At 47.3% G+C, this 21610-nt stretch overlaps 2 protein-coding genes across 2 annotated transcripts; both read right to left on the bottom strand.

Annotated features, from left to right (window-relative positions):
• Positions 1–355: 355 nt before the first annotated feature.
• Positions 356–15069, bottom strand: LOC126007164 (tripartite motif-containing protein 75-like). Its single transcript, XM_049772643.1, has 6 exons — positions 14803–15069; positions 14374–14691; positions 13848–14269; positions 8510–8649; positions 6796–6931; positions 356–464 (listed from the first exon to the last, which is right to left on the bottom strand). Exons 1-6 carry the CDS (start codon positions 15067–15069, stop codon positions 356–358), a joined length of 1392 nt encoding a protein of 463 aa, XP_049628600.1.
• Positions 15070–15129: 60 nt separating this feature from the next.
• Positions 15130–21610, bottom strand: LOC126007163 (tripartite motif-containing protein 75-like). Its single transcript, XM_049772642.1, has 3 exons — positions 20486–21610; positions 20215–20343; positions 15130–15237 (listed from the first exon to the last, which is right to left on the bottom strand). Exons 1-3 carry the CDS (start codon positions 21608–21610, stop codon positions 15130–15132), a joined length of 1362 nt encoding a protein of 453 aa, XP_049628599.1.

The following is a 21610-nucleotide window of genomic DNA, read 5'->3' as shown; positions in this document are numbered from 1 at the left end:
GCAGAGAGTGAATTTGCCATGAATGTAGCCACCTAGTTTCAATCCCCAGCATCCAATATGTTTCCTGGAGCCTGCCTCGAGTGATTCCTAAATGCAGAACCAGGAGTATTGCCTAATCACCCCCTGGGTGTGACCCTTAAAAATACAAAAACAGGGCCCGGAAAGATAGCACAGCTGTGTTTGCCTTGCAAGCAGCCAATCAAGGACCAAAGGTAATGCCCACAGCAGCTCCAGGTCGTCCTCGCAGAAAAGATTCAAAACTTGCTGGTGCCTTTCACAGTGGCCTCTGCCTTCTTCCTCTTCCTGCTCCTCCTCACTATTTTTCACTCTCATACACAGAATCTCCTGGACCAGGTCAGCCCATGTGCCCCAGCTGCGTGTTGTTCTTCTGGGGGTGCCCATCTGTGCAGGGGTGCAGGCACATGGGGCATGGCAGGATGTTCTGCAAGGTGCTCCCAGCGTTGCTGCAGGCATGAACCACAGTAGTTGTGGCCACATTCCAGGGTCACAGGCTCCTGCAGGAAAGCCCTGGCACAAAGGGCAGCGGGCCTCTGTGCGCAGCTCAGCCAGGAAGGCCACCAGGGCCATGGGCCGCGCTGGGTGACAGGGGCAGGGGCAGGCCTGGGGCTGTTCATCAGCAGTTGGAACTGCAACTCTGACCTCTGTTGTTCTCGTGAGGCCCTTCCTAGCTTTCTGCAGACCTGGAGGGAAAGTTGTTGTTCGTGTTCTGCTGGGGAGGAGGCGCCAATCCAGGGAGAGATGGAAACCTAAGCAATGTTAGGATACAAATGCAAAATTCAGATTGTGGAAAACTGATAAACCCATGAGGTTCCCAATAAAATGACTAGATCTTAAGCAGAGGATCAATGTATAAACTCTTATTTATAATACTTGTACATATTATGTTCTAAGTTCAAAAACAAACATTTTTTTAATTGAATAAATTAAATTCGTGGAACAGGAGTCTTATGTTGTGAAATGATTCATATAAAAAAACAGTTTCTTCAGGATAGCAAACTCTGTAGTCCCACGATACATAAAATTATGCCTAAATGTAAACTCCTTTCACCTGTACAACTTTCTTCACCAAATGTAGCAGAGGGAAAATTCAGATCACCCAATAATTATGTACATCCTTGTCACTAGCAGAATCGTCACTGCATTTGCTGTATGGTCCTTCTATTTGGGGACAAGGTATGGGTAAGAATAAATAACATCCCTGGAACACCTAGAATTGTGATCATGAGCACAAAGTCCACATCGTTGACAAATTAAAATGGGAAACTGCATGAAACATCCACATAAAATATAAACAATCCTAACATCCCTTAATCTTCAATTAAATAAACACATATTTATGCATACCTAAGCCTGGGAGTTGTTTTGACACATATATATGGCACCGCATTTTGCAAAATGATGAGCACTAATCTTGGGCTGAACCCTGGCATCCACAGGGCCCTGGATGCAAGCAGCCAGCCGTACCAAGGTTACACCTTCGCTTAACCCCATCACACCGTCATCCCACTCCACAGCCTCAGTGTTGCCTTCCAGTAGTGCTCCTAGAATCCATCTTATCACCAGCTTTGTCCACCACAAACTCTCTTGCAAAGGCATCCAGGATATTCTTTCTGTTCTCTTTGAACATCCCCCACCTTTGCTCATTCTTTGTGCTGAGTCCTTTGTCCCAGCTCACCTAGATCCAGTGATGCGCTCAATCCTACACTGTCTCCAAAGCCAAAGGTGCTCTTTGCTCCTTCTTCCCCTCAGAGCCCACAGGAATGGAACACTCAGAAGCAAAATGGGCTTGTCCAGCTCCTCTGCTGGATTTGCAGCTGTGTGGAGCAGAGCAAGCAAGAAAAAGAAAACAGAGAGAGAGATAAAGAGAGAAAGAGAGACAGAAACCGAGAGAGGCAGAGAGAGAGAGAGAGACAGAGAGAGATTGATGCTTTCTGGGGTGCTTACGCTCAGTCTTAGAAGAGCAGTTCCAGCCTCTCTACCTGGGTTTGCAGAACATGAAGATTCAGTTTCAAGGGAGGGTTTGCCCTGGATTCGGCCATTGCCCACCCCCAGTTTCTTTTGCTAACAGGATGGGAAAAATAGTCATCTGTGACCAGAGAAGCCCAGGACCTATCTCAGGTGTTCCACCCATGACTCACACCACTGTCCTGGGTGCTAGAGACTCATGGGGCGGAGGGCACTTCTGACAGGTGAAAAGCAAAGGCCTGTAGAGTGGGCTCTCGGCATGAGCTCCAGACCCATGGCCATAAATGCTCTGACAAAGATATCTGGGTGTGAAAGGCAATGGCTGTGGCAATTTGAAGAAAGCACCCCCAAAAGATCTGGGCAAGCCTGGGCTTAGAGCTTGCAGCGTAGCAGCTTTTCCTGGGCTGGAAGTTGGGAGCAGTGAGTTTCTTTCTACAGTCTGAAGGACAGAGCATGTCTGGGCACACTCACAGTGCAGCTCACAGAACTTGCCCCGAGTCTTCGTCCTTTCTCTTTGCTTATGCTAGATCTGAGTCTTGTTGCCAACGAATGCTGACCCTTTTGTAAATATTTTCTAGGTTGTATTTAGTAATGAGAAGTTCTGAAAAGAAAATGATTGCTCTGAGCGGGGAAAGGAGATGAAGGTACCTATACTCCTTGGTCTAAATATTGCAAACCACAGTGCCAAGAAAGGGGAGAAAGAGAGAAGAAAAATATCTGCCCAGAGGCAGGCAGGAGGAAGGGCATGAGGGAAACTGGGGACATTGGTGGCTGGAAATGTGCAAAAGGTTGTTGGACATTGTAGGACTGAAAATCAATCATGAATAACTTTGTAACTGAGAAAAACCTAACTAAAATATGAACAATGTGTAACCACACTGTTTACATGAAGTAATTAATTATTTTGGGCCACACACGGTGATGCTTATGGGTTACTCCTGGCTATATGCTAAGAAATTGCTCCTGGCTTGGGAGACCATATAGAATACAGGGGAATTGAACTGTGCTCTGTCCTACGCTAGCGCTAGCAAGGCAGATGCATTACCACTTCGTGCCACCACTCCAGTCCCTAAATAAAGCAATTAATATTAAAAAATGAAAGTGTTGAGTTTGAGTTGTTATAAAATCTGAAAGTGTTTTTCCTCCCTCTAGTTAGTTTCTACCCACCATCTGGGAAAAGTTCCTCTTCCAGGGAATGCGACCCTGTCTGGGAACTTCTCTCCTAGGGGTCCCTAGCACTAGGACCCCCACTGGTCTCCCTCTTCTCCTCTCCTCTGGACATATAACTGTCCCTCTCTGTTTATGAAGCCTCAGTAAGGGTGAACTGTGCCCCCAGTTCACTGTAGGTGTGTTTGTGGACAAGTTCAACCAGCTCCCAGCATTAGTCATAATTAGTTCCTTTACTTTTCCCTGACCAGTCATGTTCAATTCTATTTTTACAGAGAGAACCTACCTAGAAGAAAGAAACAGAGAGGAACCCCACCAGACAGAACCCCCAAGTCTATCTTTTAGAAATGACCCTCCATAAACAAAGCCCAATCAGCACCTCTTCCTCTACCCAGTAATTACTAGGAGTGAGACTGGGGGAGGGGTGGGCAAAAGCACAAAGAAAAGAAATAAAGGATTTACTTGGTTTTAGAGGAGAGAGTGGATTATGTTCCCCCAAATACCAAAATTTCTGGGGTCAAGTTTTTCACATATGGGAGAAAATCCCAGGATTCAACCTATCCAGAGTTAAGGTGGGTAAAGTGCTGTACCATGGGAAAAGCACCTATGAGATATGGAATATGCGCCTCTGCCATGCCAGCTGAGTTTGAACACACACACACAATGTGTGTGTGTATGTTTGTGTGTTTGTGTGTATGTGTGTGTGTGTGTGAGAGAGAGGGAGGGAGGAGGGAGGGAGGGAGGGAGGGAGGGAGGGAGGGGGAGTGAGAAAGAGAGAGATAGACCACTGATAAAGCCACAAAGAGATGAAGTGGCAAGGCCACTGATGCTCCTTAAACCACATTTAAATCTGAGGCACTAGTGCCAGCCTGCTGTGAACTTGTGAATACTTTGGGAGGCCTGGGAGCCTTCCCTGAGCACTGGGATCGAGCCCATACATTTCATTGGATAGGATCAGAGAGGCGTGGTTGGAGCCATTTCCTGGCCTGGAGTGAATTTGTTTAGTGCTGGACTAGGGAGGGTGAGCTCCCCGTGAGCAGGGGATGGGATTAGGCAGGACAATTGGGTAGTGGGGAGTTCCTGAATGGAAGCAGCTAGAATCTAATGAATGGAAACAAAGGAAAGAATCCAACCTCAGCCTATATAACCAAGCTTCTCATGCAAAGGGGAAATAGTGGCTTCTTTCCTGAGTCCTGGAGACAATCTGATCTCCAGGAATAAGGAGCAGGAGCACTTGGATTAGAGCAGAACCAGACTTGGGCAGAGTGGAGCAAGAGCTTGACCATGTGTGAGCAGGGAATTGGGGCAGCCCAGGGGAAGGAATTGGGGTGTTCACAGGAGAGAAGTTGGGGTATGGAAGGCAAGAAGGGGTATTGGCCAAGTGTGCCAGTTCCAGAAAGTTCCCTCCAGCTCGAATATCTTCCAATCTGTTTGTTAGGGATTTTTCTAAGTGGAAAAGAGGGGCCTTTGGAGAATCTTGTGCGGAGGATCTCACCAATGGGATGTAGATGAAGAAGAAAGCTCGGGTAGACCCCTGCGGAGGACGCACCAGCGATGGGATGTGTGTAGGGAAAATTGTGGACATCCCCAGAACCAACTTTCATGGAAACAAACATTCTACAAGAAAGAACAGTGCCAGGCAATTTTAAAATGATGCACAGGCTTTCCAAAATGACTCTCAAGATAAGCTTCTCAGAAGGGTGTATTTCCACAACTGTAGATTAAGTGTATGGGAGTTATTCTTAATACGTATCTGTTTATTTCAGCCAGTGGTGTGAATTGGTTTCTCCTAATAGTTACAAAATTGTATTTTTTAACTGATATGCAGGACTTTTTTTTTGGGGGGGGGGAGCATACCTGGTGACACTCAAGGGCTACTCTTGGCTATGTGCTCAGAAATCGCTCCTTGCTTGGGGGATCGAACCGTGGTCCTTCCTTGGCTAGCCCCTGCAAGGCAGATGCCATACCACTCTGTGCCATGTCTCTGGCCCCATACATGCAGGACTTTTTAAAGTCGTTTTGAGTGTGTAAATTAATTAGCAAGTCTACAAAGACCATAGCAAAATGAGAGATGCAAACACTCCCAATTAGTTTTATTTTGTTTTTTGAAGCATACACCCAATTGTGTTCAGGGCTTACTCCTGGCTCTGCATTCAGAAATTACTCATGTCAGTATTCAGGGAACTATATGGGATGCCAGAGATTGAGCCTGGGTTGGCCTCATGTCAGGCAAATGCTCTATCTGTTGTGTTCTCTCTCCTGGCTCTAACATTTATTTGTTGTTTGGGGACCCTATGACATCATTTATCAGAATTTTCTGCAAGCAACTTCCCTCATATAGATCCACCAACCATCCATCCCCCTCCTGTCATGAGTGTGAAGGAAGTCATTAATTTCTATATATAGTTAAAACAACATATAGGGCTGGAGTGATAGCACAGCAGGTAGGATGTTTGCCTTGCACCTGACCAACCTGAATTTGATTCCAGGCATTCTATATGGTCCTCTGTGCCCCAAGAGTGGAGAGCAGAGCGAGGAGTAACCCCTGAGCACTGCTGGATGTGCCCCCCCCCAAAAAAAACAAAACACAAAATAATTCTCCATATATCTTTTCATGAGCATATTGAGCATACTGTACTTAATGACTGTAGTTGTGGCTATCTTTTTTGAAAAACTTACCTGGGAAAGAATAATAGTAAAATCATGTAGGTAGCACACTGTCATTTTAAGGATGTTCTTCATATATTATTCATATATATATGTATATATTTTTAGGAAACAGGTGGATTTTTCTATATGATTTGCCACAATCTGGATTTTTAATTTATTTATTTTTGGTTTTTGGGTCACACCCGGCAGCACTCAGGGGTTACTCCTGGCTCTATGCTCAGAAATCATTCCTGGCAGGCTCGGGGGACCATATGGGATGCTGGGATTTTAACCACCGACCTTCTGCAGAAAGGAAAATGCCTTACCTCCATGCTATCTCTTAGGCCCCACAATCTGGATTTTGCATTTCTATCCCAACACTGCCTTAGGTTTTCATCTCTCCTGGTAGTGGCGCCTCCTACCGACCAGAGAATGAACTGTAGCTTCCCCTCCAGGCCAGTAGCACCAGAGGTCAGAGCTGCAGCTCCGCTTCCCCCCTCCGACCCCCCACCCCGCTGTTGCAGGTTCCCAGGCATGACTCTGCCCCTGCACCTGACATGGCCCTGGTGGCCTCCCTGGCTGAGCTGCATGCAGAGGCCCACTGCCCCCTGTGCCAGGAAATTTTTGCAGAAACGCATGATCCAAGGTGTGGCCACAACTGCTGTGGCTCATGCTTGCAGCAGTGCTGAGAGCACATGCAGGATGTCCTACTCTGCCTATTGTGCCTGCACCCCTGCAAGCAAGGGCATCCCAGAAGAACATGCAGCTGGGGTACATGATTGACCTGGTCCAGCAGCTTCCCAGCAAAAGATTGAATGTCACAAAAGAAGTGGAATAGGAAAGGAGGAGGAGGAGGAGGAGGAGGAGGAGGAGGAGGAAGAAGAAGAAGAAGAAGAAGAAGAAGAAGAAGAAGAAGAAGAAGAAGAAGAAGAAGAAGAAGAAGAAGAAGAAGAAGAAGAAGCTGCAGAGGGCAGAGGCCACTGTGAGAGGCACCACATGTTCTGAGCCTGTTCTGCGAGGATGACTTGGAACTGCTGTGTGGCCAGTGCGATGCCTCCCCTGACAACAAGGCCCACTTTCTGACACTCATCACAGGAAATGATGTTCATCATGGGCAGAGGTTCAAAAGCTGCGGGAGGCAACTGGGGAAGCAGCTAGAGGAGGCAAAAATGACCCTTGAAAGGCAGATGTGGGAGGGACAAGGATGGAGAGATACAGTGGAAAGTCAGAGGCAGGAGCTGTATCGATATTTCCAAGGACTGAAGCATGTCCTGGGATCAGAGCAGGATACCTTGGTTAAGAGCTAAATGTTCTATTAAGGACTGTTTTCCACAAAGGGATCTGAAGCATGAAAGAGCTGTCTGGGCTGGGCTCCCTCAGACCAGCCTGAGCACCCTCACCATGCTCTCAGTCAGGCTGATCAGCCCCTCCCAAAGGGGGTCAGAATGCACAGCTGCATTGGGCCCAGTGCCAAAGCAATGAGCTCCCCCAAACCTACCAGCATCCATCCACACTTTCCTCCCACATGCCTTTGGTTGCAGAACATAATGAGTCTATTTCAGGTATATGTGTCCCCGGTTCCTGAGACGGCTCATCCATGTCTTTTTGTCTCCGAGGACCAGAGAATGGTTCTCTACTGCCAGGAGAACCAGCCTGGGGGCCCTGATGCTCTTGTCAACACACACAGAGCTCATGTCGCTGTCCTGGGTACTGAGGGATTTGATGGCAGCCAGTGCTCCTGGCAAGTCGAAATCCATTGCTTGAGTGGATGGTCCTTAGTCGTGTGACAGGCTGAGTTTTGCAGAAACTTTCCTGTCACCTGGTGCCCAGGCGCGAGTAAGATATTCTCCCTCTTGCCCACTCTCAATCTCCCCTTCGGCATTTTCCTAGATTATTAGCTGGAAGAAAACACCTTTTACAAGCTGAGAAACAGATCTCACTTCCAAACAATCACTGCCTCGTTCACGGGGACCCATCTGCCCTATTTCACTACTGGATGCTCCTCCAAGTCACTCTCCGTGAGCATTGTCAGAGATGGGTATGGGATGCTTTGCTGATATTCCTTTTTCTGAGTAGCTGTTTAATTGGAAATGTAGTGCCTGTATTGTTGAGGTTCTCCTGAATTTGTAACATGCACTGAAGAACATTGAACATTGGATGACTGAAACTCAGTCATGAACAACTTTGCAATTGTGAAAAACAAACAAAAATGCACCAAATTCTATTATGAACAACCTTTTAACCATGGTGTTTATATAAAGTAATTTATTTAGAAAGAGATGCTGGGGCTGGAGAGATAGCACAACAGTAGTACATTTGCTTTGCACATCACAGTGACCTGGGATAGACCCGGGTTCGATCCCCAGTATCTCATATTGTCCTCTGTGCCTGCCAGGAGTGATTTCTGAGCATAGAGCCAGGAATAACCCCTGAACGCCACCAGATGTGGCCCCAAAATAAAAAAAAGAGAGATATGCTTTTGCTTGTGGATAGGTAGTTGAAAGGTGGTCTCTCTGACCTGCCCCTACGGATGAACCTTACTTGCCATATTGATAACGTCCCATGAGGTATGACCCCTCACATAGCCCAGTAATAATGACCTTGCAGTGTTTTTCTATTAAAACAGACTCTTGGACCCCAATCTTGGTCTAGGGTACTTACCTAGTCTGATTAAGTAGTGTAAATAAAACCCTCCTTGTTTGCCCACCGTAGATGGTCTCAGTGTGCTTGATTAAGAGAATGCCTGTTACCACAATACTGAGTGCTGGGAATAGAATAAAAGTCTTGTCAGATGTCTGATTGCTGGGGATTTTTCTTCCCACCTTCTTTTCACCATAGACCACACATCTGGGGAAGATGTGAGGAAAGTCAGATGCTCTCAATGGGGTTTTGGGCAGTGTCCCATGAACCTGTCACTGCAAGAAGTTCTCCCACTCTTTACCCCTTCCCACCCTGGTCTTCTTCTCTACAACACCCAAGAGTGATCTTTCCACTCTGGGGTACATAGTCACCTTCCTCTACCCTGCAGCTTCACAAAGTGAGGTGTGACCCCCTCATCCTTTTTTGTTGTGTTGTGGCACCATAACTGAGTTGGGAATGTATGTTCATCTTATTTGCCTTTATTCGTTTCAAATTAAAAAAAAGAATTTTAGGGACAGAGAGATAGAATATCAGTAGGGTGTTTGCCTGTATGTAGCTGACTCAGGTTTGATCCCCAGCATCCCATAGAGTTCTTTGAGCCTGCCAGGAGTGATTTCTGAGCTGAGAGCCAGGAAGAAACTCTGAGCACCAGTAGGTGTGGCCCCAAAACAAAACAAAATAAAAATGAAAATAATTTTAGCATCAGAACCTACCATTTTCTTAACCCAACTCACTCCTTTTCTAGCATCCAAACCTGGCCCCTCCTGATGACCTCAATAATTTCTTGGTGTATTAAAGAACTAAAATTTGGTTAGATTTCATGCAGCGAAGGTGAGCTGCCTGAACAGTACTTAGACTATGCACACTTTTGTTCTTTTTTTTTTTTTTAGCTCTCTCTCTTTTCCTTTACCCAACTACAGACATGTTTATAATCACAGTGCTTAAACAAAGACACTATTATAAAAAAAGATTAGGGGCCGGAGAGATAGCACAGTGGTGTCTGCCTTGCAAGTAGCTGATTCAGGACCTAAGGTGGTTGGTTTAATCCCAGTGTCCCATATGGGCCCCGGGACCTGTCAGGAGCTATTTTTGAGCAGATAACCAGGTGCACCCTGTGCACCGCCAGGTGTGGCCCAAAAACCAATAAATAAATAAATTAATTAATTAAAAATAAATCTTCAGAAGCTAGAGATAGCATGGAGGTAGGGCGTTTGTCTTGCATGTAGATGGAAGGTGGTTTGAATGCCGGCATCCCATATGGTCTCCTGAGCCTGTCAGGAGTGATTTCAGATCACAGAGCCAGGAGTAGTCCCTGAGTGCTGACCAATGTGACTGAAAAAAACAAAATAAATAAATAAATTTAAAATATATTCAATTCTTTTTCCTTTTTTTTCCCTGTGTTCTTTTATTTCTTTCTCTTGGTCTTCTTCTCCTCTTCTTCCCTTCTTCTTACTCCTCTTCTATCTCTTCCTCTTCTTTTTCTTTCTCCTCTTCTTTTTCTTCTTCCTCTTCTACTTTTTCCTTCTTCCTCTTCTCTTCTTTTCCTTCTCTCTCCTATTCTTCCTCTTCTTTTTCTTCCTCTTCCACTTCCTCCTCCTCCTCCTCTTTTTCCTTCCTGTTCTTTCTTTTTTCTTTTTATTCTTCTTCTCCTTTTTCCTCTTCCTCTGCTCACACTTTCTCCAACTCTTCTTAATATTGTCTTCCTGAGTATCCAAGACTCCAATGATTCCTACATTGTTTCTGTTGAGTATATCAAAGACTTCAATTTTCAATGCTCACGTTGGATTTATTTATTTATTTATTTATTTATTTATTTATTTATTTATTTATTTATTTTTGGGTCACACCCAGCAGCGCTCACTGGTTCCTCCTGGCTCTATGCTCAGAAATTGCCCCTGGCAGGCACAGGGGACCATATTGGATGCCGGGATTCGAACCACCATCCTTTTGCAGGAAAGGCAAACACCTTACCTCCATGCTATATCTTCAGCGTAATATTTTTTGAGTAGTTAATTCATTGTCTGATCATTTTCATTATTTTAAGAGTTTTTAGTTTTTTGGTTTTTGATTTTTGGGTCACACCTGACAGTGCTCAGGGGTTACTTCTGGCTCTACCCTCAGAACTTGCTCCTGCCAGGCTTAGGGGACCATATGGGATGCCAGGATTCAAACCACTGTCCTTCTGCATGCAAGGCAAACACCCTACCTCCACACTATCTCTCTGGTCCCTGATCATTTGCTTTAAGGTTCTTTTCCAATCTCTTGTGCTGTATGGTTTTCTGCATCTCATCCTCTGGTTCACTGGCACAGTCCTCAGCTGCTATTACTCCCTTGGAGAGGGTTTTTCATTGAGGTGTTCATTTCATCCACTGAGATTTTCAGACCTTTATTTCAGTTGTGAGTTCTGTCACTATGGTCTGTTCAGATCGATCTATGCTTGCTTTGAGTTTTTTTTTTTTTTTTTTTTTTTTTTTTTTTTTTTGGTTTTTGGGTCACACCCAGCGGTGCTCAGGGATTACTCCTGGCTGTCTGCTCAGAAATAGCTCCTGGCAGGCACGGGGGACCATATGGGACACCGGGATTCGAACCAACCACCTTTGGTCCTGGACCAGCTGCTTGCAAGGCAAACGCCGCTGTGCTATCTCTCCGGGCCCGCTTTGAGTTCTTTAAGCATCCTCCATATTAATACTCTAAACTCCTTATCTAAGAGGCTTTTCAGTCATCTTCATTTTCTACACGTGGTGTTGTCATGCATTGTTTTCCATTGTAACCCTTTTACAGTGGTTTTTACTATGTGCTGCGCTGAGTTCGTGGGTTAGAAGATTCAGGCTGCACGGAGCGAAGCTGAGCAGCTGCTCTCCACTGGCTCCACCTTATTGGGTGGGGCTTGTACCAGGTTTAGGTCCTGGAGTTTATGTCCAATGGCGTCTTCTTGGTTGTCCTGGGCAGAAAAGCAAACAGGGAGCCAGGCAGCAGTCTTTTTTTGGGGGGGGGGCAGCAGTCTTTTATAATGGCTCTCTGGGTTTGGGCCCAGGGAGATAGTGTTCGGTGGCTTCTTCTTTGCTGTCTTGGGCAGGAAAGCCTATGCACACGTTTGATGGAATTTTTGAGATTTTTTTTTGGGGGGGGCACACCCGGCGGTGCTCAGGGGTTACTCCTGGCTGTCTGCTCAGAAATAGCTCCTGGCAGGCACGGGGGACCATATGGGACACCGGGATTCGAACCAACCACCTTTGGTCCTGGATCGGCTGCTTGCAAGGCAAACGCAGCTGTGCTATCTCTCCGGGCCCTGTTTTTTTTTTTTTTTTTTTTTTAATACAAGCATTTTTATTTTTTCCTGGCATAAGATAGTTTCCTCAGGAAAAGAAACACCTGAAATGCTCTATTAATGATGCCTCATTTTTCATGGGGAAGGTTAAAGAATCATTTACATATTTCATTCAAGTTTTGTTGGCCACGCATATTCTCCATGTAGGGACACCAGTGTGCACCAGGGGCACACTTGCACCCAGAATCTGCTGAAACTTCAAATATATTAGGCATATGCTCTACTATATAAGCTGACTCCCCAACCACTGCACCCAGGATACTCAGGGTTCAGTTAGGGAACCTCCAGACCATTCTTGGCAGTGCTGACTTGTACGTGCATTCTTGCATTCTTGGTGGACTCAGCTAGACCTGGTGATATTTAAGACTCTACTGGAATCTGGCATTTGTGGCTTAGAAACCTTGACCAATTTAGTCCTTGGAATAGGGTTGGGGATCAACTGAACACCAGCATCCCAACCCAAGAATTGTAGATGACAATAGTGACATGGGAGGCAGAAAACCAGAGGACATGAACAGAGATTAGAGCCACCAGAGACAGGAGTTTGAGAACCATTTCTACATGACTGGTGGGAACCATTTGGATCTTTATGCCATTGGATAGCCCTTGAGAAATGATACACAAATGACTCAGTTGAGGGGGGCCTAGAGACATTTGCTTTAGCCCATGGGTCCCCAAACTATGGCCCACCCACAGGACACAGGAGGCCTACCTAGGACATTTTTCCAGCCTGTTGGGTTTATCTGCTGCTGCTGCCTGTCCTGCTTAGAAGCTGACTCGTCCTGAGCCTGACGTGCATCTGTGTGAGATGTGTGCTGCACTCTGCAAATTTGCACTTCTCTCTCTCTACTCTGAAGTTTGTTGATTAAAATTTACTTTTTCTTCGTTTTAAATATTGTATTTGTTTCATTGTTTTCTTCAAAATAAGATGTTTGAAGTGTGCATAGAAATGTGTTCTTTTTTTTTCTTTTTGATTCACACCTGGCAGCGCTCAGGGGTTACTCCTGGATTTACTCTCAGAAATAGCCCCTGAATGACACAGGGTATCAATAGGGAATACTGGGATTTGAACCACCATCCTTCAGCATGAAAGGCAAATGCCTTACATCCATACTATCTCTCCAGCCCCATTCTTTTCTAGTTTTTTTTAAAAAATTCATTTTTCACTTTATTTATTTATTGATTCATTGATTGATCAATTGATTTCTGGGCCATACCCAGAAGGACTCAAGGGTTATTCCTGTCTCTGCACTCAGAAATTGCCCCTGGCAGGCTTGGGGACCACAAAGCTGCCACCTGCCTAAGCCTATAGGTGTCCCAAATGAGTGGCACAGGCTCAAATCACCCTCAAAGACTGAGTGCTCTCCAGACACTTAGGTCTGGTTCTCGCTGATGGCACTGGATGGACTGACTCTTACATATCCACCTATGAGACCAGTCTGCCCTCCCATTACATGTTTCCTTTTCTTTTCATGGAGATCAATGTGAATGACAGTCTTTCACAGTTATTTTTAAGATTCACAGTGACAGGGAATTAGGGCCATTCTACACTAGTGTTGACCTCTTTCTGCCACTGTTCCTAGCATGCATCCCATACCTCCACCCTTAGCCCCCTGGACTGCTAGTGTAACAGGTCCCTTTTGTGTATAGCTTGTTGTAGTTTGGGTCTCTTGATTCTATTTTTGTTGAATTTGGGTTTGGTTTTTAGGTCTGATCCTTTTTAATTTCCACTCAATGCTCATGAGACCGCTTTGACCTGGTACCATACACTTTTTTTTAATTAAGTCTCTTTATTACCAGCACACCCTACATCATAAGACTCAACCACAAGTCACCAAGTGCTTCAACATTATTCCCATAGGACACTCAAGGAGGAAGAGAAGGAAAAAGCTCTGACCGAAAAATAAGGCACAAGTCTCTCTGTGAATGTGCCAGTGAGTGTCTGTACGTGGGTCTTCTTGCTCATGTTGTAGAAGGAAATCTCCCCCAACTCGTAGTCCAGAAAAACTCCAATGCAGGCAACTGCTGCTTTCCACATTGGAAAACCGGGTAGGGTCAGCGACAGGGTCACGGGCACCTGCCAGCAGCCATTGCTGGGGTCTGCGCGGCCCAAGTGTCCCTGGAGAAGGCCTCGGTGCACACGCCCAGACACCAGACCCCCAAGCCGCGGATCTCCACCTGCCAGAAGTGCCTGCCGCCCCCAAAGCCCGGGGCCCCCAGGACAGCCACGCGGGAGGTGAAGGCACTGGGGCGCATCCCGGGGCTGGGCTGGGCGCCCTCCTGGCAGTAGCTGGCGGTTGTCTGGTGGGAGATCAAGAGATCCGAGTGAGCAGTCTCAGGGTCCAGCATCAGGTGCACCTGGAACTTGGCCCTCATGTTGTCCAAGCCGATGTAGCTGGGGGGCAGAGAGAGACTCTCCCCTTTGTGCTCCAAGGAAGGGGCCTCAGGGAACCCCAGACTCTGGTGCTGCCTCCAGGCCAGGTGCAGGGCTGCAGCGTCCTGGAGCAGGTGGGCGTCAGTGTGCAGACAAGCCTTCTGCAGCGCCATGAGAGCTCCTTCCCGGTGCAGGCCTCCCTGGACAGCTGCAGTTTGGTTTTCAGCACGTGTCGGTAAATACCGGCTTTTTGGTGAACCAGCTTCTTCCCCATGGAATAGTCCTGTTTCCTCAAGAACTGCGCCAATTGGCTGCCTTCTTGGGTCACATTTTGCTTCTGCAGTTTCAATTGGCCTTTCAGCTCGGTGAACTCGGCGTCGTTCCTTTCCAAGGCCCTCACTGCTTCCTCCAGCTGCTCTCCCAGCTGCCCTAGGCAGCTCTTGAGCTTCTGCCTGTGATGAGCAGCAGCTTCTACAATGGGCATCAGGTCATGGGCCTGGTGTTCAGGGGATTCACCGCACTGGCCACACAGCAGCTCCAGGTCGTCCTCGCAGAACAGGCTCAGGGCCTGCTGATGCCTCTCACAGCGGCCTCTGTCCTCTTCTTCCTCTTCTGCTTCCTCTTCCTCTTCGTTTTCTTCCTCTTCCTGGTCCTTAACACTGTTCGTCTCCCTCATGCACAGAATCTGCTGGACCAGGTCAATCAAGTCCCCCAGCTGCGTGTTCTTCTGGGGGTGCCCATCTGTGCAGGGGTGCAGGCACACGGGGCAGGGCAGGACGTCGTGCAGATGCTCCCAGCGCTGCTGCAGGCACGAGCCACAGCAGTTGTGGCCACATTCCAGGGTCACAGGCTCCTGCAGGAAATCGTGGCACAAGGGGCAGCAGGCCTCAGTGCGCAGCTCAGCCAGGGAGGCTGCCAGGGCCATGGTCAAACCCGCTGCCACTGGCAAAGGCAAGCCCGGGACTGTGCAGCAGGAGGGGATTGCTCAGCTCTGCTTCTCTAGGTTCTTGCCAACCTTCCGCAGGGCCTGGAGGGGAAGCTGCAGTTCGTCCTCTAGTCGGTAGACGGCGCCACTCCAAGGAGAGTTGGAAACCTAAGGCAATGTTGGGATAAAAATGAAAACACAGATTGTGGAAAACTGATAAATCGACGAGGTTCCCAAGAAGACCTAGCAGACCCTAAGCAGAAGATCAATGTCTAAACTCTTAATTATAATAGTTATAATAATTATAATAGTTGCCCATGACCTGACTTGCTGCTTCCCCCAACACCCCTTTAGTGCACTTAACTGGAAGGTCGTCCCCACCTCTGCTGGCAGCTTTCAACTCACCTGGATCCTGAGGTTGCACTCGCTGTCAGGTGTGGGCTCAGAGTTGGGTCCAAGGCAGGGAGGATGTCTGCACCCCTCCTGCAGACTCCAGGCTCAAGGCTCAGGCCAAGTCACCAGCTCCTGAGATACAATGAAGTGAGGAAAACTCAGGGGATTTTATAGACCTTAGGGTGGGTCCTTCTCTCTCCCATTGGTCAGACTCCAGCATGCATTCTTTCCAGGGAATTGATTGGCTCCTGGAGGCACACCCTGATCCTATCATTTGCATAGGATGGGGATTTCTTTGACCCTGCCTCTACCTCCTTAATCCTCTCAACTTTCCCAGGAATTGGGAATCCCACCTGTTTCTTTCAGTCAAGGCTGCATTCTTGACTGTCAGCTATTAAATGGATCTCTCCCCAATTTGTAATCCATAAGTTTCAAATGGGAAATGATGTGTAGGATCCTGTGGAATGTATTATAGGTTTCTGTAAAAATCCTGCTGTACCACTTGGTTTTTTTTTTTTTTTTTGGTTTTTTGGGCCACACCCGGTGACGCTCAGGGGTTACTCCTGGCTATGCGCTCAGAAGTCGCTCCTGGCTTGGGGGACCATATGGGATGCCGGGGGATCGAACCGCGGTCCGTCCTAGGCTAGCGCAGGTAAGGCAGGCACCTTACCTTTAGCGCCACCGCCCGGCCCCCAACTACTTGGTTTTTTTTTTGTTTTTATTTGGGATCATACCAGGCAGCGCTCAGGGGTTACTGTTGGCATACCAGATGAGACTCCAGGATTTTTTTTTTGGAGCCACACCCACTTGATGCTCAGGGGTTACTCCTGGCTAAGTGCTCAGAAATTGCCCCTGGCTTTGGGGGAACTGTATGGGATGCCGAGGGATCGAACCGTGGTCTTTCCTTGGCTAGTGCTTGCAAGGCAGACACCTTACCTCTAGCGCAACCTCACGGGCCCCGACTTCCAGGATTGACTCCGAAGTGCAGGGCCAGGAGTGACCCTGAACACCACTTGGTGTGGTCCCCAAACAAAAAAAATAATAGATAAACACAGTAAACATTTGGAGTGTTGTCAGTTCCGGTGTTAGTTTCCATATTCTTGGACTGATACCACTCCGGGCACAGAAATCATGCCCGAAAGGCTCTGGGGACCATATGGAATGCCAAGGACACGGTCTGGTTCCTATTTCAGCAGCATGCAAGGCAAATGGGATACCTCTGCCCTAACACTCCAGTCCCTCATATTTGTGGGGTTTTTAAAATAAAATATTCTCTCTCTCTCTCTCTCTCTCTCTCTCTCTCTCTCTCTCTCTCTCTCTCTCTCTTTTGGTATTTGGTTTTTGAGTCACACCCGACAGTGCTCAGAAATTGCTCCTTTCCCTTGAAGCCCAAGGTATGAATCAGAGATTGCTCCAACAACCAGTATCCGTAGAAACCCAAGGTTGAGCCAGAAAAAAATAGTGATTAAATAAGGAAATTATATAATGAAATGATTGTTCTGTTAATGCTTGTAATTTTCTTTTTTTTTTTTTTTTTCGTTTTTGGTTTTTGGGTCACACCCGGCAGTGCTCAGGGGTTACTCCTGGCTGTCTGCTCAGAAATAGCTCCTGGCAGGCACAGGGGACCATATGGGACACCGGGATTCGAACCAACCACCTTTGGTCCTGGATCGGCTGCTTGCAAGGCAAACGCCGCTGTGCTATCTCTCTGGGCCCAATTATTGTAATTTTCTATATAAACTGCTTGAAGATTTGACTCAGGGTCCTTGGAAAGACTTCCCTAATGGGATGAGGCTTGGATCCTTTTCTTTTTTTTTTCCTTTTTAAGAGACAGGGTCTTGCTATGTTGCCCAGGCTGGCGTGCAGTGGCTATTCACAGGTGCAATCCCACTACTGATCAGCATGGAAGCTTTGACCTGCTTCATTTCTGACCTGGCTGGTTCTCTCCTCCTTAGGCAACCTTGTGGCCTCCTGCTCCCGGTGGTCACCATATTGATGCCAAACTTAGTGTGAATCCAAGTTTGCTGCATGCAAGGAAAATACCCTACCCACCGTGTTACGAAAATTTTTAGATTAGCACACTAGTACACATTTTGGATAACAATATAGTGTAACCTTTCAATGCAAAACAAAATGCTCTTTGAAGGGCAGGAGAGATAGCACAGTGGTAGGACATTTGCCTTGCATGGGCCAACCCAGGAAGGAATCTGAATTGATCCTCTGCATCCCATATGGTCACCAGAGCCTGGCAGGAGCAATTTCTGAGTGCAGCATCAGGAGTAACACCTAGCACCACCAGGTTTCCCACCCTCCAAAAAAAAAAAAAACACCCACAAATAACAAAAACAAAATCTCTTTGATTGGCTTTATTGGCATATTCAAATTACATTGGTGTAGAATTGAACTAGAAATGCCTTACAGGAGTCACTATAATTTATTTAAGAAAAGGAAGTCATTAGGTGCTAGAGAAACAGTACAGAAACTGCATGCAGCTGACCCCATTGCTATACTAGTTTTATTTACATATGGTTCTCCCAAGAATAGCCAGAAGTGTCATCTGAGCAAAGAATTCAAAGTAAGGGACCAGAGAGATATCACAGTGGTAAGGGTGTTTGCCTTGACAGAAAAAAACCCAGGACAGAACCAGGTTCGATTCCTGGCATACCATATGGACCCCTAGGTTGCCAGGAGCAACTCTGAGCACAGAGCCAGGAATAACCCCATGAGAGCCACTAAATGTGGCAAAATAAATAAATAAATAAATAAATAAAAACCAACTAAACAATCAAAAAAATCAGGGCCGGAGTGGTGGCTCAAGGCATAAGGCATCTGCCTTGTGAGCACTAGTCTAGGATTCACCATGGTTCGATCCCCCGGCGTCCCATGTGGAACTCCAAGCCAGGAGCAATTTATAAGCGCATAGTCAGGAGTAACTCCTGAGCGTCACTGGGTATGGCCCCCAAACAAAAAACAAACAAACAAACAAACAAATAAAAAGTTCTTTCTTTCTACATGCGTGAAAACCAGCCACAGTTCTAGCTGTCAAGTCCTTGGGGGCACTTGCTTATTTACATCTTAGAGCTGAGCCCTGGACCTGCACAAATTCTTCAGGGGGTGTTCTAGATTCACCTGCCTATGGCTTGTGGATGTTCACTTCAAACCCCTCATCTTTAGCTCTTTTTCTGGCTTCTTTCCTCTCTGTATTTACCTACAATAATGGCCCAGCAGCTTATGTAACCGCAGGTAACATAGGATGCCATTTGGGGTGCCCTCCTAACCCACCTTAGCCCTAGCACATTTCCTCCTCTAACAGACACAAGAAGTCTGTCTTTCTGAAGGAAGTGATTCCAGTGGTTTTAAATGGCCAGAAGGGTAGAGATAAGCGACCCTTACCCCAAGGAAGATATCCTAGTTATTGTGCTGCTGGAGCTATTGAGAATTAGATCACATTGGTATGTGAACAGTTAGAAATGTTCACATTGGGTGCTGGGCGGTGGCGCTGGAGGTAAGGTGCCTGCCTTACCTGCGCTAGCCTTGGAAGGACCACGGTTCGATCTCTCGACGTCCCATATGGTCCCTCAAGCCAGGAGCGACTTCTGAGCGCATAGCCAGGAGTAACCCCTGAGCGTTAACGGGTGTGGCCCAAAAAACAAAAACAAAACAGAAATGTTCACATTGGTATTACTTTTTGTTTTCTCTAGAGCCTAGTTTTTTTAAATCACTTTATTTAAACATAGGAAGTTAAACTGTTGTTCATAATACAGCTGGGTTTGTTTTTCCACAGTTACAAAGTTTTTTAGGATTGAGTTCAGTTATATAAAATCCAACACCCTTTCACCAGGGCAATTCCTGCCTTCAATGTCTTTCGTGCCTGCCTGCCTGCCTGTCTCTGTCTCTGTCTCTCTCTTTCTCTCCCTCTCCCTCTTTCTCACACACACATACATTCTTTTGACACTGTAGTTTGCAATATTGTTGCTGAAATGGTATCATGCCTATCACTTTTTCTCCTTTCAGCTCCCAGTACTTCTCCAGAGTGTTCATTTCCAACTGCCTCCACCCACTCCTCTTTCTTCAGCTGTGGTTTTGATTTGTTTTGTTCTTTTGGATTAGTGGCCCACCCCTGGTGGTGATTAAGGGTTACTCCTGATGTTTAGCTAAGGAATCACTCTTGACAGGCTGAAGGAACCCAATGGATGCTGGGGCTAGAAACCGGGTAAGCATGCAAGGCAAAGGCCTCACTGCTAGGCTATTGATCCAACCCCATAAGGGTGTTTTTAAATTTTGTCTATGCATATCACCATTTTGAATACTTGACCCACGAAAAGACACAGAAATAAATTTGGGTGTTTGGGCTGTTTTGTGTTGTTTGGAGATTTCCCAAGCAGTGCTCAGGAGGCCCAAATATTGCCAAGGGGCCTGAAGTTCTGAGAAATGAGAACACACCCTTGGGTATTAGCAGAGGTTCCCCTTGGTGGGGGAACATCTCGGAGACTTGAGGGTGAGATGCTCGCCCAAAACATTGAGGGCACAGAGGGCTCTACTCAAAACTGGCCAGAAGTGGGCACAGGTTAAAGACAGAGAGGAGGGGTGGGTGATAGGCATAGCACACCAGCGCCCAGACTGCAGAAAGGACTCGGACTTTATTATCCCAACTGGGTTACATAGGAGGCAAACAAGACAGAGAATGTGGACGAGGGACTTGCCATCAGCTCAGGCAAGAGTCATGGAAAACTCTGTGGACAAGGAGCCAACACAGAAGTAGGGCAGGAGCTTTCCCATAAAGCTGCCTTTGAGGGTGCAGAAGTGGGAGCAGTTAACCAAATTGTAAAAGGCAATTTCTTCCAAGTCATAGTCCAGAAACACGCCAACGCGGCTTAGTGCCTGGTGCAAGTCCAAGAGGACCCCAGTGGGCTGTTGATGTTGTTGAGTTCCATAGCATATCGGGGGAATGACTCCTTGCACACCTCTAAGAACTACATGCCCGAGCCTTGGATTTCTACCTGCCAGAAGTGCCGGCCCCTACAAAGCCCTGCATGCCCAAGATGGCTTCTAGGGAGGTGAAGGCCGAGCGAGGGGCCGATGTGGGTCCACCTGCTCTGCCAAGGGGGTGAAAACTGACTGTTTTCCGGTCTTGGAAGACTCTGAGACTGGGGTGGGCAGTGTCAGGATCCAGGGTCAGACGCACCTGAAAATGGTGCTTGAGGTTGTGCAGGCCAGCATAGTATGGAAGCAACAGGAGAGCCGGCTCTACATATTGGTAGGAAAAGGTTGAGGGGAGCTCCAGACCTCCCCATAGTTGCCACTGCCTGTGCATGTGCTCAGCGCCCCTCAGCAGCGCCAGGTCCGTCCGCAGCCACAGACCAAGGATGTCTCTCAGCAGCGACTTGAGAGTGGAGCCAATGTCTGACAGCTGGATTTGCCTATCAATGATCTTCTTGGAAAATCCTGTCATTTGTCTCGATAACCTGTTCTGAAGAACATTTTCCTCTATTTTCAAGAAACACTTCAAGTGCTCAGACTCATGGACTAAATGACGCCTCCAGTTTTCCACCTTCTCTCTCCATCCTTGTCCCTCCCACACCCGGTTTTCGAAGATCGTTTCTGCCTCCTCCAGCTGCTTCCCCAGCCGCCCCAGGCAGCTCTTGAGCCTCTGCCTGTGATGAGCAGCAGCTTCTGACATGGGTGACAGGACATGGGCCTGGTGTTCAATGGAGGCAGTGCACTGGCCACACAGCAGCTCCAGGTCGTCCTCGCAGAACAGACTCAGGACCTGCCTGTGTCTTTCACAGTGACCTCTGCCCTTCTCTTCATCTCCCTCCTCTTCTTCCTCCTCTTCCACCAGCTCTGCGACCTTCAAATTCTTGTTGGTTAGCTGCTGGACCAAATCAATCATGTATCCCAGCTGTGTGTTTCTCTGGGGCTGACGATCCATCCAGGGTTGCAGGCACACTGGGCAGGGCAGATCGTCCTGCAGGTGCTCCCAGCGCTGCTGCAGGCATGAGGCACAGCAGTTATGGCCACAATCCAGGGTCACAGGCTTTTGCAGGAAATCTCTACACAAAGGGCAGTGAGCCTCTATGCGCAGCTCTGCCAGGGAGGCACCCAAGGCCAAAGCTGCTCCTGGTGCCAGAAGTAGGGGAAGGGTCAT

This window comes from Suncus etruscus, chromosome 4 (genome assembly GCF_024139225.1).
Source record: "Suncus etruscus isolate mSunEtr1 chromosome 4, mSunEtr1.pri.cur, whole genome shotgun sequence".
Lineage (NCBI taxonomy): Eukaryota > Metazoa > Chordata > Mammalia > Eulipotyphla > Soricidae > Suncus > Suncus etruscus.
The sequence above is the reverse complement of the archived record's forward strand: the minus strand, read 5'-3'. Positions and strand labels throughout refer to the sequence as shown.

What these genes read in the sequence shown, in the direction of transcription:
- LOC126007164 (XM_049772643.1), bottom strand. Translation starts at nt 15,069, where the DNA reads ATGGCCCTGGCAGCCTCCCTGGCTGAGCTGCGCACTGAGGCCTGCTGC. An exon ending in AAGCCGGTATTTACCGACAC is followed by an intron (nt 14,270 to 14,373) that starts GTGCTGAAAACC and finishes CACCTGCTCCAG; the next exon opens with GACGCTGCAGCCCTGCACCT. An exon ending in GAACAGGCTCAGAACATGTG is followed by an intron (nt 465 to 6,795) that starts GTGCCTCTCACA and finishes TCATGCCTGCAG; the next exon opens with CAACGCTGGGAGCACCTTGC.
- LOC126007163 (XM_049772642.1), bottom strand. Translation starts at nt 21,610, where the DNA reads ATGACCCTTCCCCTACTTCTGGCACCAGGAGCAGCTTTGGCCTTGGGT. An exon ending in TCTTGGGCATGCAGGGCTTT is followed by an intron (nt 20,344 to 20,485) that starts GTAGGGGCCGGC and finishes GACTTGCACCAG; the next exon opens with GCACTAAGCCGCGTTGGCGT. An exon ending in AGCTCCTGCCCTACTTCTGT is followed by an intron (nt 15,238 to 20,214) that starts GTTGGCTCCTTG and finishes ACATTGCCTTAG; the next exon opens with GTTTCCAACTCTCCTTGGAG.